This window comes from Pinus tabuliformis, chromosome 3_1 (genome assembly GCF_031772625.1).
Source record: "Pinus tabuliformis cultivar Carrire ecotype Pingquan chromosome 3_1, CPIR1, whole genome shotgun sequence".
Lineage (NCBI taxonomy): Eukaryota > Viridiplantae > Streptophyta > Pinopsida > Pinales > Pinaceae > Pinus > Pinus tabuliformis.
The window spans coordinates 832126272-832140042 of NC_142301.1; the positions used below are offsets into that span (position 1 = coordinate 832126272).

Below are 13771 nucleotides of genomic sequence, written 5' to 3' on the forward strand. Positions count from 1 at the left end.
GTAACTAGTTATATTCTCATCACTATGCATCTTAAGATTTTCATACTGAATTCTAAGAGTTTGAAGCTTAGCACGTTTTACCTGAGAGTCTCCTTCGTAGCTTTGAATGATTTTATCCCATATCTCTTTTGTAATGCCCCACTTAAATCTTATCCTACAAATTGTGTTAATATTTACATTATCTGAAAATATTGAGGAATATTGGTCTAAAACAAATTTATGATTTCCATTATTCAAATTCCCCACTTACCTTCTAAAATTGAATATTGTGTAGGATATGGTCTCCTTTCATTAATTCAAAGTATATTTATTCATTCACACACCCCAATGTACCCTCACATTTAATAAGGAGAAGACAAAGTCCTCTCCATCTTATCATCAATATATATTTATTCATATCACAATTCCAAATGTACTCTAGCTTGGAAGAGAAGTTAACCACTTCACATTCCCAAATTTACTTCCCCATTAAATTCTCAATTCTAAATTCATATCACAATTCCAAATGTACTCTAGCTTGGAAGAGAAGTTAACCACTTCACATTCCCAAATTTACTTCCCCATTAAATTCTCAATTTTAAATTCATATCACAATTCCAAATGTACTCTAGCTTGGAAGAGAAGTTAACCACTTCACATTCCCAAATTTACTTCCCCATTAAATTCTCAATTTTAAATTCATATCACAATTCCAAATGTACTCTAGCTTGGAAGAGAAGTCAACCAAGGATGGGTGAGAGTTAAAGACATTAATGAGAGGTGGTTGAGGAAAGAGGGTATAAAAGGGAAGGGGGAAGGAAGAAGAGGGGGAGTTGGAGTTTTGCTTAGGATTGTGGGGGTTGGTTGTGATTGTTTGGCCTTGTTATGATTTTTGGGAGACCTTGGAAACCTGTTGAGGTTTCTTGGGTTTGAGAGGAGGAAAGTATCATTTTCTAGTTTTGCACATTCTTCTTGAGGACACTATATCTGGTTGGACTTGGGCACGGAGGGCTAGGGAACCTGTGGAGGTTTCCTGGGCTAGGAATTTATTTCCTAGTTGGCTGGGAGGTAAATCCGGTTGGGTCGGCGAGAAGGAGTGTCAGCTGGAGCTATCAGACAAAGGTATCGTCATCAACCGTCGGAACAGGTATTTTTCCATGGACTACTCTTGTTAAGTTGATATCAATGGAATGCACACCATAATTTATGTTGATTATAATGTAAATGACAAAATTTTGTTTGTTTAAAAGCCCTTTAAGTAAGTAAGTTATCACCTCTTGTCTTATTTAATTCAGTAAAATTAGATCCATTAGCAGACCTTAGGATAGGGCTCTTACACATGGTATCAGAGCTTTGGTTAAAACTCTAGACCCAAAGCCCACTAAACTCAATATTATACACGCTAGAAGGAGGGCTTGAACCTCCAACCTTGAGGTTAAGCTATTGTGGTTAACAATTTTTATCTGGCCAATTGAGAGGGTGAACCGCCTATGGGCCTTGATGCGCAGAGATATGCATGTGATTTTCTCTTGGAGTCCCTGCCCTATGTTTTGTTGTCAGACGGGGTATCATCGGAGGCGAAAAAAAAAAATTATGCTCTGAAAATTGCTGCTACATGGAAATCTAAAATGAACCCCGACCATGCGCACATCCCTCCTGTGGAAGCACACACATTCTTGCAGCTCTTGGCTTCTTACGGAATTTCAAAGGAATTTAAGGATGATGACTTTTGTACGCTAGTCCCTCGCATTTCCGGTAACCCAAAGGCACCAGAGCTCTATGGTGCGCTTCAAATCACTCACAAGATACCAGGTTTCTAGACTTTGCCTTCTCTGTTTCAGGCAGCCTCTTGGTTCAGTTTAGATTTTGTATTTAGGCAAAGATTGCTGAGGGTTACATTGTCAGTTTATACTGTATACTTTATACTTTAAATAAAAGTATACCATTCACCAGCAGTTAGGGGGTTGGAGTTCACTATTTTGTGTGCTTTAATGTGTTTTTCTCGTGTTTGTGCTGAAATGATTAGAGTGTAATTAGACAATAGGTAAATGTGCAAACTTTCTTGTTCATAGGCCGATCTGAAGAATAAGATGAAAGCATAGAATTTGCACAGTTCGACTCCTTTTCTGGCTGTAAAGCGAATTTCATACCACCGGCCTTGAATCTGTTGCCATCCCCGAATATGTTACTCTCATGGGGATTGAACAGACCACCATTTTCGTTCAAAAAGGTCTCGGACCTCGCCTTCTTGCGGGCGTGCCCAAATGGGTCCATGAGATCTTCGATTGTATGCATATGTATTGAGTTACGGCCTATCTTCACTTTCCAGCAAACCCTTGCCCTTGTCTTTCCACATCACAAAGCCAAATTCTATTTCTATTCTGCACGATTGCAGTGAGTTTCAAAGGCATCTTTGAAATCCATGGGCTACACAAGAAAACGACTGACCCTCCAATGATTATCAGGTCATTTTCAATGGCATCCACAATTACTCATCATATTTTTTTGCAATTTTGGAACCCTAGTAAACTTTTGGAATCTAAATCCAAATCCGCATCTAATCCATGGATCTGTGGATTCATTCCCTAGGGAGGATGTTTCCAGTAACCTAGCATTTACTACAAAGTTTTGCAAGCCAAGTGAAGTGTATGCACTTAGATTTGGAATTCCTCGTTATGAAAACTTACCATAGAGTTTCGCAAGCCAAGTGAGGTGTACAAAATTATATTTGGGATTACTATTTGCAATTACATAATACAAATACGGTGTGCTCACTCTTTAGTATTTTTATACTAAATTATATTCCATCCTATTGGCGTATAATTTTCACTCAAATGCCACAAACAGCATTAACAATTCTGGTATTAAGCAGGAATATTTAAAGGATTTAGTAAAGCTTTAAAATATCCTATAGGATTTGTTGTTTGTGAATCTAGTAGTAGAATAAATGTGCAGAATGCCAGATAACATTCTTGAATTTGCATAAAATGTACAGATTACTGGAAATATTCTGAAACATCAAACTTTTCACTTCCATAACATACCTACAAAATTTTCAAAACATAAATGTCACATAAACAAGAATCAGAAGCTTTGATCCACAAGCCATTATAGGTGTTAGTTTCAAGAGAAGATATCTTTGGAGTATTATTTCAAGAGTTGTTTTCCATAAGATATCTTTAGGGAAGCATTCCACTTACAGAATTATAAAAATCTGCCGTGATGCGAGAGCTTCCCGACTGAAATCAATAATTTGATAAACTTTCGATGCACGCCTTCCAGTATACCTTAGGTCATATGTAAAGTTGTGACTGATGTTGGTGATGACACTATAATCACTAAATTTTCTCTCGCTTCAATTAGCATTGACACCACCTCTTGCATTGTTGGCCTTTCAAAAGGTGATGCACTTGTTCAGAAAAATGCGATTTTTAGAACTAATTCCATTTCATCAACTACCTTCTGGCTTAAATCCATGCATTCATCAAACATTGCTGCTGGTCTCTGAAATAGCCTCCTTGCATAAGTAGAAGAGTCCACCCAATCATCTGCAATCTGCAATATCTGAAGGCTTCATTTGCAGATCTTAATCCTCTATATATATATAAAAAAAAAAGGGAGTTGAGATGAAGAACATATGCACTCAGACCTGCAACAGTGCTTCTTTGCATCTCCCCACGCTACAAAGGCAACGTGCAATTTCGTAGTACAGGCTTGCTGCTTCAACTATCCCTCGCCTTCCATTTCTCCAACTGTGCATAGAGCTTTATGTATCTTACCTTCTCTCCAAAAAGCCTGTACAAGAGCTTTATAAGTTAAACCATCTGGACAGATGCCATTAATAGAATCGAGAGGGAAAAATATTCTGCTCTGTTAGTGGAGTCAGTATCAGCAGATTCAGCACCATATTTAAAACAGAACATATGACTTGAATTAAATAAAGGAGAGCACATGCACGTCAATTATCTAGGGATCCTTTGCTTGCACCGTTCAAAAGAAAATTCCCAAACTATTTCCACACTAATAGCAGTGCCTTTTGCGATCCTAGCATCTTCTTCAAGATACAATTTCCAGCTTCCCTTGTAGGAGACTCTGATCATATGTGCCACCTGCCCAGATTGGAATTCCTTTCCTTCAAATATCATCTTGTTTCTAGACAGCCATAGGCCCCAGAGCACAAAGTAACTGAGCAGAGACCTGACATTATACCAACTCTGAAAATCATTCAGCAGGGTGGCCTCAACTGTGGATGCTGTTTTGATTTCACATCCAGACACAAATCATATTGGTGCTTTGCCATATGCTGTGAAAAAGCTTGGGCTCTCTGCTCCTGTGTATTCTACAGAGCCTATATATAGACTGGGTCTCTTGACTATGTATGATCATTATATGTCTCGCAAGATATGATATTAAAGGTGCTACGTAGAGATGGCAATGTGCTCCTCCCTGTGGAGACAGCAGGTCGTGTGCTCGAGCTTATTTTATGTTTGGACCAGCACTGGGCTTATCATCACTTACCTTATCCAATTGCCTTCTTAACTAATGTCACTACAAGTACAGTAGGATATGTCAAGAGCTTCCTTGAATGGATGAGTGATTCAATAGCGAAATCCTTTGAGCATACTCGTGACAATGCTTTCCAACTAAAGTAATACCTCATTCTACTTCGATATCTGTAACTGACATTAGTTGATTTTCATTTTTTTTACATTCAATTTTGTTTCATTTATGACACAATTTATAAATTAGTGATACATTGGAAAGCAGCTAGTCTATATGGTAATATCTCATTTTGCTAACTTAGGCAACATTATGTGTGGAATAATTATCTGCAGAGAAACCTACCTCCAGATTTTTGTCCCTAGCATCTGAAAATGCCCTTGGATTTTGTTGAAATGTTAGAAATACAACGAGAGTACATTGTGCATGAATGACACATGTTTGAACTTGTGAAGTTTTTTTTTACGCTGTTAATACATTCCGTTTCTTTTTTTGTTTTTGCAAATTATGTACTATTTCTTTATGATTCTGGAAATACATAATCAACTCTATGTAATGGAAGGTTAGGAAGTGGACAAATCTCTATACTCTGGCTTAATATTATGGAGGTAATAAAATTTATTATAATTTTTTGTCAGCTTCTGTTTTAAAATATAAATATGACATATATTAAATTAATATCATAATCTCTATGAATATTTCAAATCAGTTGATTTCTCTTGGGTATTCAGTTTTGCATGATAAGATAAGGAGGTCATTTTAGTACTTTGAGATTTATCAAAACTAAAATACATTTAGGTGGTTATCACCTGGAAATACCCGTAGTTGAAAGGACCCAAAGGTGTTTGGATAACTTAGTGAAAGTTCCAATGTCAGCTCACACTAATTGTTTCAATTTGGGTTACTGCTTTGTTTACTTCAGTGGGGAATCACTAGGTTGACTTAGGATTTAAATTTTGTGCTTTTGGGGATATTACTTAACTCAAATCAGCAAAATTTCCTTCTTAGACATAGATGTATCAAAACCATTTGAGGCACAATGAACATAATATTCGCTTTTGAAGCTAAGTAGGGAATATTGTGGAGAGTTTTTGCTTATATGTAAATAGGATTAATGGTTTATTGGTGAATACACAAGAATGGTTCAAAATTTCATTTTATATGAGTATTTTTTTTTAAAGCCAGTATGTGAGTCAGCTAAGAGAGACAAGTCCTAGGATGGATTAATAAGTCTTAGATATTGAACAGATTTTGAACAAATCAAAATGGTGAGGACGCGAAGGAACCAAGGGCCTAGGGAGTCTTCACAAGGACCTTCTTCAAATAACCCATTACCTTCACCAGAATTGACTCTCATCCTGCGTTCCTTGGAAGCAATTAATGAAACCTTAAGAGGACGCAAAACAAATGAAATGGAAGGGGAACACCCTTCATCAGGGTTAGGGAACCCCGAGGGATCTAGAGACTATGATAGAAGACCTCCAGTTGAGGACATTACTAGAGAGATCCAGAAGATTAAACTCCCAGAATTTGCAGGAGGTCGTGCCAGTGAGCGTGCAGAAGCCTGGTTAGAGGGGATGGGAAGGTGTTTCACACTAAGGGATTACAATTCCAATTCCAAAGCCAAAATAACAATATTCCAACTCAGAGATAGTGCTCTGAATTGGTGGGGTAACTTAGAGCGTGAACTGCACCTCACTCCAGACACAGTTACTTGGGAATTGTTTGAGGAGAGGTTTAGGAAGAAGTACCTACCAGCATATTATGAAGAACAACAAGTAGGAGCCTTCCATGCCCTGATACAAGGAGGTCGTACTGTAGAAGAATATGAAATTCGATTTATGGAATTAGTCAAGTACGTTTCCTACATGGATACTGATCAGCGCCAAGCGGATCGTTTTATGTATGGATTGAGACCTAAGATTAGGGCAATGGTACGGATGTGGAAACCATCCTCAGTTGCAGAAGCTGTAGAACAGGCTCGTTATGTCGAAGAACACCTAGATTTAAAGGGTGAAGGCAGAGCTATCTTTCCACGTCAAACAGGGTTTATGGGTAAGGCCCCTCGTGCCTTCCCAAGGGGGGAAAGTCGGAGGCCACCACCATATGGAAACAGGGTTATACCTAGAACACCAAGAGTAGGAATTTCCATGGTTTCTAGTGCAGCTTCACCCACAGTTTCAAGGGCGCGTACAAATCAAAGTCATAGGCGAGGAACAACAAGTGGGGGTAGGGGTTCCAGGGGAAGAAACTCTTTCCAAAGAACTCCACACCATTCGGTTCAAGGTCCACCATGCATCACTTGTTGGGGATGCGGAGGACCTCATTACCAGCGGGACTGCCCAGAGTTTCGAACCAGTAACAGCAGAAGGGAGGGAAAAGAACCAATAAAGGGAGCAGGTAGCCACCACCGAATCTATGCCGCAGTTGACAATCAACAAGTTGAACACCAGTCTGTCGTGGTAGAAACCTCAGGTATGATAAACAAAGTAAAAGTTAAAATTTTGTTTGACTCTGGTGCTACAGATAGTTTCATTTCACCAGTTGCATTAGAAAAATGTGGGCTGGCAACCTATGAGCACGATGACTTTAAACAAGTTGAGATGGCTTCTGGAATAAAACAAGCAGTAGGGCCTAGTGTTGACCAATGTCAGGTAAACCTCGGGGTGTGTATGACTAAGTTGAAGGCATACGTCACAGAATTGGGAACGTATGATGTAATTGTTGGAATGGAATGGCTTGAAGCTCATCGAGCTTTGGTAGACTGTTTCAAGAAGAAGGTGATCTGTTTAGATGATGAAGGTAGGCCAATTGAGATTTGTGGAATCAAGAGGGGAGTGTCCCTACGATTCATATCTATGATGAAGGTAAAACGTTGTCTCAGACAAGGTTGCAAACTGTATTTGGTCAAGACTGTAAGTGACCAGAAAGGACCTTCCCTGGATCAACATCCAGTTTTGGCTGAATTCAAGGATGTTTTTCCAGAGGAATTGCCTGGATTACCTCCTGTAAGAGAGATTGATTTCACCATTGATCTGAAACCAGGGGCAGAACCAATATCTAAGACACCCTATAGGATGACAACTCCAGAGCTTTGTGAGTTGCAGATGCAGTTAAAAGAGCTCTTAGACTTGGGATTGATCAGACCTAGTATTTCCCCTTGGGGTGCTCCAGTAATTTTTGTCAAGAAGAAGGATGTTTCCCTGCGCCTATGCATAGATTATAGAGACTTAAACAGAGCCACGATAAAGAATAGGTACCCAATACCTCGAATAGATGACTTATTTGATCAAATGAAGGGGGCAGCGGTCTTCTCAAAAATCGATCTACGATCTGGATACCACCAATTGAGGATAAAGGAGGAAGACATCTCAAAAACAGCATTTCGAACTCGATTTGGGCACTATGAGTTCGTAGTTGTTCCATTCGGTCTAACTAATGCACCAGCAGTATTCATGAGCCTCATGAATGGTGTGTTCAGGAAGTATTTGGACCAATTCGTGCAAGTCTTCCTTGATGACATTCTTATATATTCCAAGAATGAAAAAGAGCATGAACAGCACCTAAGGGTAGTATTGACTTGTTTAAGGGAAAATCTATTGTATGGGAAATTGTCAAAGTGTTCCTTCTTTCAGAAGAAAGTCCATTACCTTGGGCACATCATTTCAGGAGAAGGGATTTCTGTTGACCCGGAAAAGGTGAAGGCCATAATGGATTGGCCAGTACCAAAAAATGCCCGTGAGGTACGTAGCTTTATGGGGCTAGCTGGGTATTATCGCAGGTTTGTGGAAGGGTTTTCAAGGATTGCAAAACCCATCACCACATTACAGCAGAAGGGGGTTAGGTATGAATGGACAAATGAATGTGACACTGCATTCACAGAGCTGAAGAGGTTACTAACTAGTGCACCGATCCTTCAAGTACCAGACATGACTAAAGACTTCACTGTCTGCACCGATGCTTCGACGCAGGGATTGGGTGCAGTATTGATGCAAGAAGGCAGAGTAATAGCTTACGCTTCTAGGAAATTGAAGAAGCATGAAGAGTTATATGCTACCCACGACTTAGAATTGGCAGCAGTGATGTTAGCCTTGAAGCTATGGAGACACTACCTCATTGGGAGAAGATTTGAGTTAAGAACAGATCATCAAAGCCTAAAGCATCTCTTCACTCAAAGGGATTTGAATGCCAGACAAAGGCGATGGAGTGAATTCATGAGTGAGTATGATTTTGAAATCTCATACATCAAGGGAAAGGAGAATGTAGTGGCGGATGCACTAAGCAAGAGGCCACGAAATTTCTCCCTAGTAGCCTTAAAGGTAAATTTAAGGGAGCGGATATTGGAGAAACTCTTTGAAGATAGTTGGTATTTAAAAGTCATCTCAGCTATCCAAAGTGGGAAGCAGATAGAACCAAAGTTTGAAGGATATGTCCTTGAATCAGATGGGCTATTGAGATTCCAAGGGAGAATGTACGTACCTAAGGAAGGGGGTATAAGAGAAACCATCCTCGGAGAGTCTCACAGAGCACTCTATTGTGCACATCCTGGGGTAAAGAAGATGTACGCAGACACAAGGAAACTCTTCTTTTGGGCAGGCATGAAGCATGACATAGTCCAGTTTGTCGCCAAATGTCTTGAATGTCAGCGAGTGAAAGCTAATCATCGCCATCCAGCAGGACTCCTACAACCTCATGACATCCCTACATCTAAATGGGAAGTAATTTCCATGGATTTTGTGGTGGGTTTGCCACTCACTTCCCAGAGGCACAATGGCATATTGGTTATAGTTGATAAATTGACCAAAAGTGCCCATTTCATCCCAGTAAGGGACACTTACGATGTTACGGATGTGGCGCGAGTGTTTGTCAATGAAGTTATCCGACTGCACGGATTGCCCACAAAGATCATTTCTGATAGAGACTTCCGATTTACATCTAGGTTCTGGACAAGTTTGCAGTCAGCACTGGGAACTCAGTTAAACCTAAGCACTGCATATCATCCAGAAACAGATGGGCAGACCGAAAGAGTAAATCAGGTTCTGGAGGACATGCTTAGGATGTACGTCATGGATAATCAGACTCAGTGGGAAAGGTACTTACCATTGGTAGAGTTTGCCTACAATAACAGTTATCATAGTTCAATCGGGATGCCTCCTTATCAAGCTCTATATGGAAGACCTTGCAGGACGCCATTGAGTTGGGAAGAGTTGGAGGACCGAGTGATAGTTGGCCCAGAATTAGTCCAAGAAATGGAGGAACAGGTAAAGCAGGTTCGACAAAGGTTAAAGGAAGCACAGGATAGGCAGAAGAGTTATGCTGATTCACATAGGATTGATCGCAGTTATGAGGTAGGGGACCAAGTTTTTATTCGTATCCGGCCCAACAAAAGCACCATCCGGTTTGGGAAGGGGACGAAATTGTCACCTCGATTCGTAGGACCTTTTAGGATCAAGGAGAAGATTGGACCAGTTGCCTATCGTCTTGTACTGCCGCCCCATTTGCATAAAACTCATGATGTTTTTCATGTATCTGTTTTGCGACATTATGTTTCTGATGAATCTCACAAACTGGATTGGCAGGACTTGCAGGTCTCGGACATGGGAACCGTAATGGTAGAACCATTACGCATATTGGACCGTAGGGTTCGACAGCTCAGACGTCGCACGGTGGACCAAGTTAAGGTCCAGTGGGACAAGTATAGCCCAGGATCTGCTACCTAGGAGGATGCAGAGACTATGCATCGTGACTACCCCTCACTTTTTGAGCATCTGTGATGCCTATTTTGACTTAGATAGCTACCTATGTTAAGATCCTATTTCCATGTTATTTATTTATGAACATTATGTAATATTGATGCATTTGGTTGACACATAAAACTACTTATATGAATCAGTTGATAGATTTGATATTTATGACAGAAATGGTTGATGTATGGACTACATGTATGACTCACTTAGTGATGGACTATCTAGTGGGTAACTTATCAGAATTACTTTGGTTCATATATAGCTCAAGTGGATATGATTTATTTAAATGAATGACTTAGCGAGAATTCTTAGATTGACACATGGATACTAGACTTAGTAATGTGATGATTATATGTCTTGTTGTATATAAATGCACGAATGAGAGGCTAACCCGCAGGGGAAGAGAACTATGTGATAGCCAAGAGGGAAGGATGAGACAACTCATGAGGAAGGTATAATGTACATTATTTTACTTCATTGGTATCTACTTGATATGCACTCTTATGACACAAAAAAAAATGCAAATGACAGGTGGCAAGACGACCCGACTGGATTATTCGATGACAAGTCCAACCAGCTCTGTAGTGTGGTCTGTGCTCTGAAGGAGGGGTGGAGGTGTTTCCCACCGTGTATCCTCCGAAACCTGGAATCGTGGGGAGGACAGCTGAACGCTCCCCCTAGACGTGTGATGACGATTGCCAGATTCCTGCTAGGGAAAGTTGGTCGAGGCATTCGACGCTCCCACCATGTCGGTTTTATCAGTGGTCAGTAGGGCCTTTGCCACTGATAAGGCAGCAGAGGACGGATAGGGTGGGAACGGAAGTAGGCCAGGGTGGATAGGAAGCTATAGATCAGTTGGAGACTCTTGATGGGAAGTAATGCCATTATCTGACTCATCGAATTTTAATGCTATAACTCTTTCTGGTTGCTATAAAACTCCTTGTATCTTTTCATTCTAACTTCGGGACGAAGTTTTCTGAAGGAGGGGTGTATGTAATGCCCCACTTAAATCTTATCCTACAAATTGTGTTAATATTTACATTATCTGAAAATATTGAGGAATATTGGTCTAAAATAAATTTATGATTTCCATTATTCAAATTCCCCACTTACCTTCTCAAATTGAATATTGTGTAGGATATGGTCTCCTTTCATTAATTCAAAGTATATTTATTCATTCACACACCCCAATGTACCCTCACATTTAATAAGGAGAAGACAAAGTCCTCTCCATCTTATCATCAATATATATTTATTCATATCACAATTCCAAATGTACTCTAGCTTGGAAGAGAAGTTAACCACTTCACATTCCCAAATTTACTTCCCCATTAAATTCTCAATTCTAAATTCATATCACAATTCCAAATGTACTCTAGCTTGGAAGAGAAGTTAACCACTTCACATTCCCAAATTTACTTCCCCATTAAATTCTCAATTTTAAATTCATATCACAATTCCAAATGTACTCTAGCTTGGAAGAGAAGTTAACCACTTCACATTCTCAAATTTACTTCCCCATTAAATTCTCAATTTTAAATTCATATCACAATTCCAAATGTACTCTAGCTTGGAAGAGAAGTCAACCAAGGATGGGTGAGAGTTAAAGACATTAATGAGAGGTGGTTGAGGAAAGAGGGTATAAAAGGGAAGGGGGAAGGAAGAAGAGAGGGAGTTGGAGTTTTGCTTAGGATTGTGGGGGTTGGTTGTGATTGTTTGGCCTTGTTATGATTTTTGGGAGACCTTGGAAACCTGTGGAAGTTTCTTGGGTTTGAGAGGAGGAAAGTATCATTTTCTAGTTTTGCACATTCTTCTTGAGGACACACTATATCTGGTTGGACTTGGGCACGGAGGGCTAGGGAACTTGTGGAGGTTTCCTGGGCTAGGAATTTATTTCCTAGTTGGCTGGGAGGTAAATCCGGTTGGGTCGGCGAGAAGGAGTGTCAGCTGGAGCTATCAGACAAAGGTATCGTCATCAACCGCCGGAACAGGTATTTTTCCATGGACTACTCTTGTTAAGTTGATATCAATGGAATCCACACCATAATTTATGTTGATTATAATGTAAATGACAAAATTTTGTTTGTTTAAAAGCCCTTTAAGTAAGTAAGTTATCACCTCTTGTCTTATTTAATTCAATAAAATTAGATCCATTAGCAGACCTTAGGATAGGGCTGATTTGAGCTGCATGACTTTGACAAAATCTGACTGTGACAAACTTCCCAATAAAGTATTGACAGCTTTGGCATTGGTTTCATATTTCTTTTTATCTACCGCATCTGTAGGAATTGCTATTGGAAATGTATATCCTCCTTCCACAATTTCCCAGACATCTGTTCCAAGAGATTGTAGATAGGTTGTGGTTCTTACTTTCCAATAAACAAAGTTGCTCCCATCGAATATTGGCGGTCTGATGGATCCCATGCTTTCGTGATTATTCATCTTTATTGATCTCCCTTCAAATGGTCAAGCTTCTTCTAAAGGACTTGCTTTGATACCAAGTGTTAGAAATAATACTGAGAGGGGGGTGAATCAGTATTATCATATCAACAATTTTATTTCCCAAATAGGTTTATATACACTACTTTAGTGAAGTGAACTAGCATGTACACGCAACTATGATTAAAGAAACCAGTGTACAGCCAGAGAACTTGTGATTTAGACAATTTATCATGTGTTGATCCTAAACCAGTACAACAATAGCTTATTAGACAGTACAGTAAAAGAAGAATAAAGCATCACACATAAGAAACACACATGAACACCAAGATTTAAGGTGGAAACCCAATGTGGGTGAAAACCACCTGTTGTTGTCGTCTCTGTCTTCTTTTAATAATAAGAAAATCTGTTTACAATCTTGTACAGGTGCAGACTCATACCGGTATGCATGCACCCATCTGCAGAAGGCTACAACCTTCTCTCATTTTCTAGCTTCTACTGGAAGGGAGCTGCAAGCCCCTAGCTCTTGTACTAGCCAATATGATTACTAGTATGTATGCGCCGACCTATAGAAGGCTACGACCTTATTTCTTCCTCCAGGGACCACGTTTCATGAATTTTCAGACTGGATACTCCTGGACCACAACACCATAATCTGAATGCCACGTTTCATCCAATTTTCATACTGGACCCATCAAAACTTTTTAAACTTAAACTGCATCAACCAACATTTAGTTAATCTGAACAATCAGATCACTGAAACCAAAACAATGTGATGAACCCAGAACCCTGCATCATCATTCAGAACCAGTTGTAGCCTCAAAAATCATGCATTAGAGTGTATATGCTAGTTGGTTGAACCCAAACTGTGTGTATATGCTACTTCTGTTAATCAAACCTACGTATACCTTCAAAACTACTGCAAACATAAACTTTTGAATCAAGTCTATACCAACCAACAATATACAGAATATCTACTGTCAACTTACAGAGCTTTACACAGGTAGGGAAAGAGATCACTTCTTCTCACAATCAATCAAATGACAGCCTCCTTATGCATTCCGTTTTACATTTAGATCTAAGAGGACTTCATTGATAGACAAAGT

The 13771-nt window shown here is 39.6% G+C and overlaps 1 protein-coding gene across 2 annotated transcripts; it reads left to right on the top strand.

Annotated features, from left to right (window-relative positions):
- Positions 1-1362: 1362 nt before the first annotated feature.
- Positions 1363-10604, top strand: LOC149190073 (FRIGIDA-like protein 3). Of its 2 annotated transcripts, none has more exons than XM_089413349.1 (2): positions 1363-1791; positions 10059-10604. In XM_089413349.1, exons 1-2 carry the CDS (start codon positions 1470-1472, stop codon positions 10118-10120), a joined length of 384 nt encoding a protein of 127 aa, XP_089269475.1. In that variant the 5' UTR covers positions 1363-1469; the 3' UTR covers positions 10121-10604. The 2 variants fall into 2 exon arrangements, with proteins under 2 accessions (XP_089269475.1, XP_089269476.1); XM_089413350.1 differs by lacking the exon at positions 10059-10604 and adding an exon at positions 2052-2827.
- The last annotated feature ends 3167 nt before the right edge of the window (positions 10605-13771 follow it).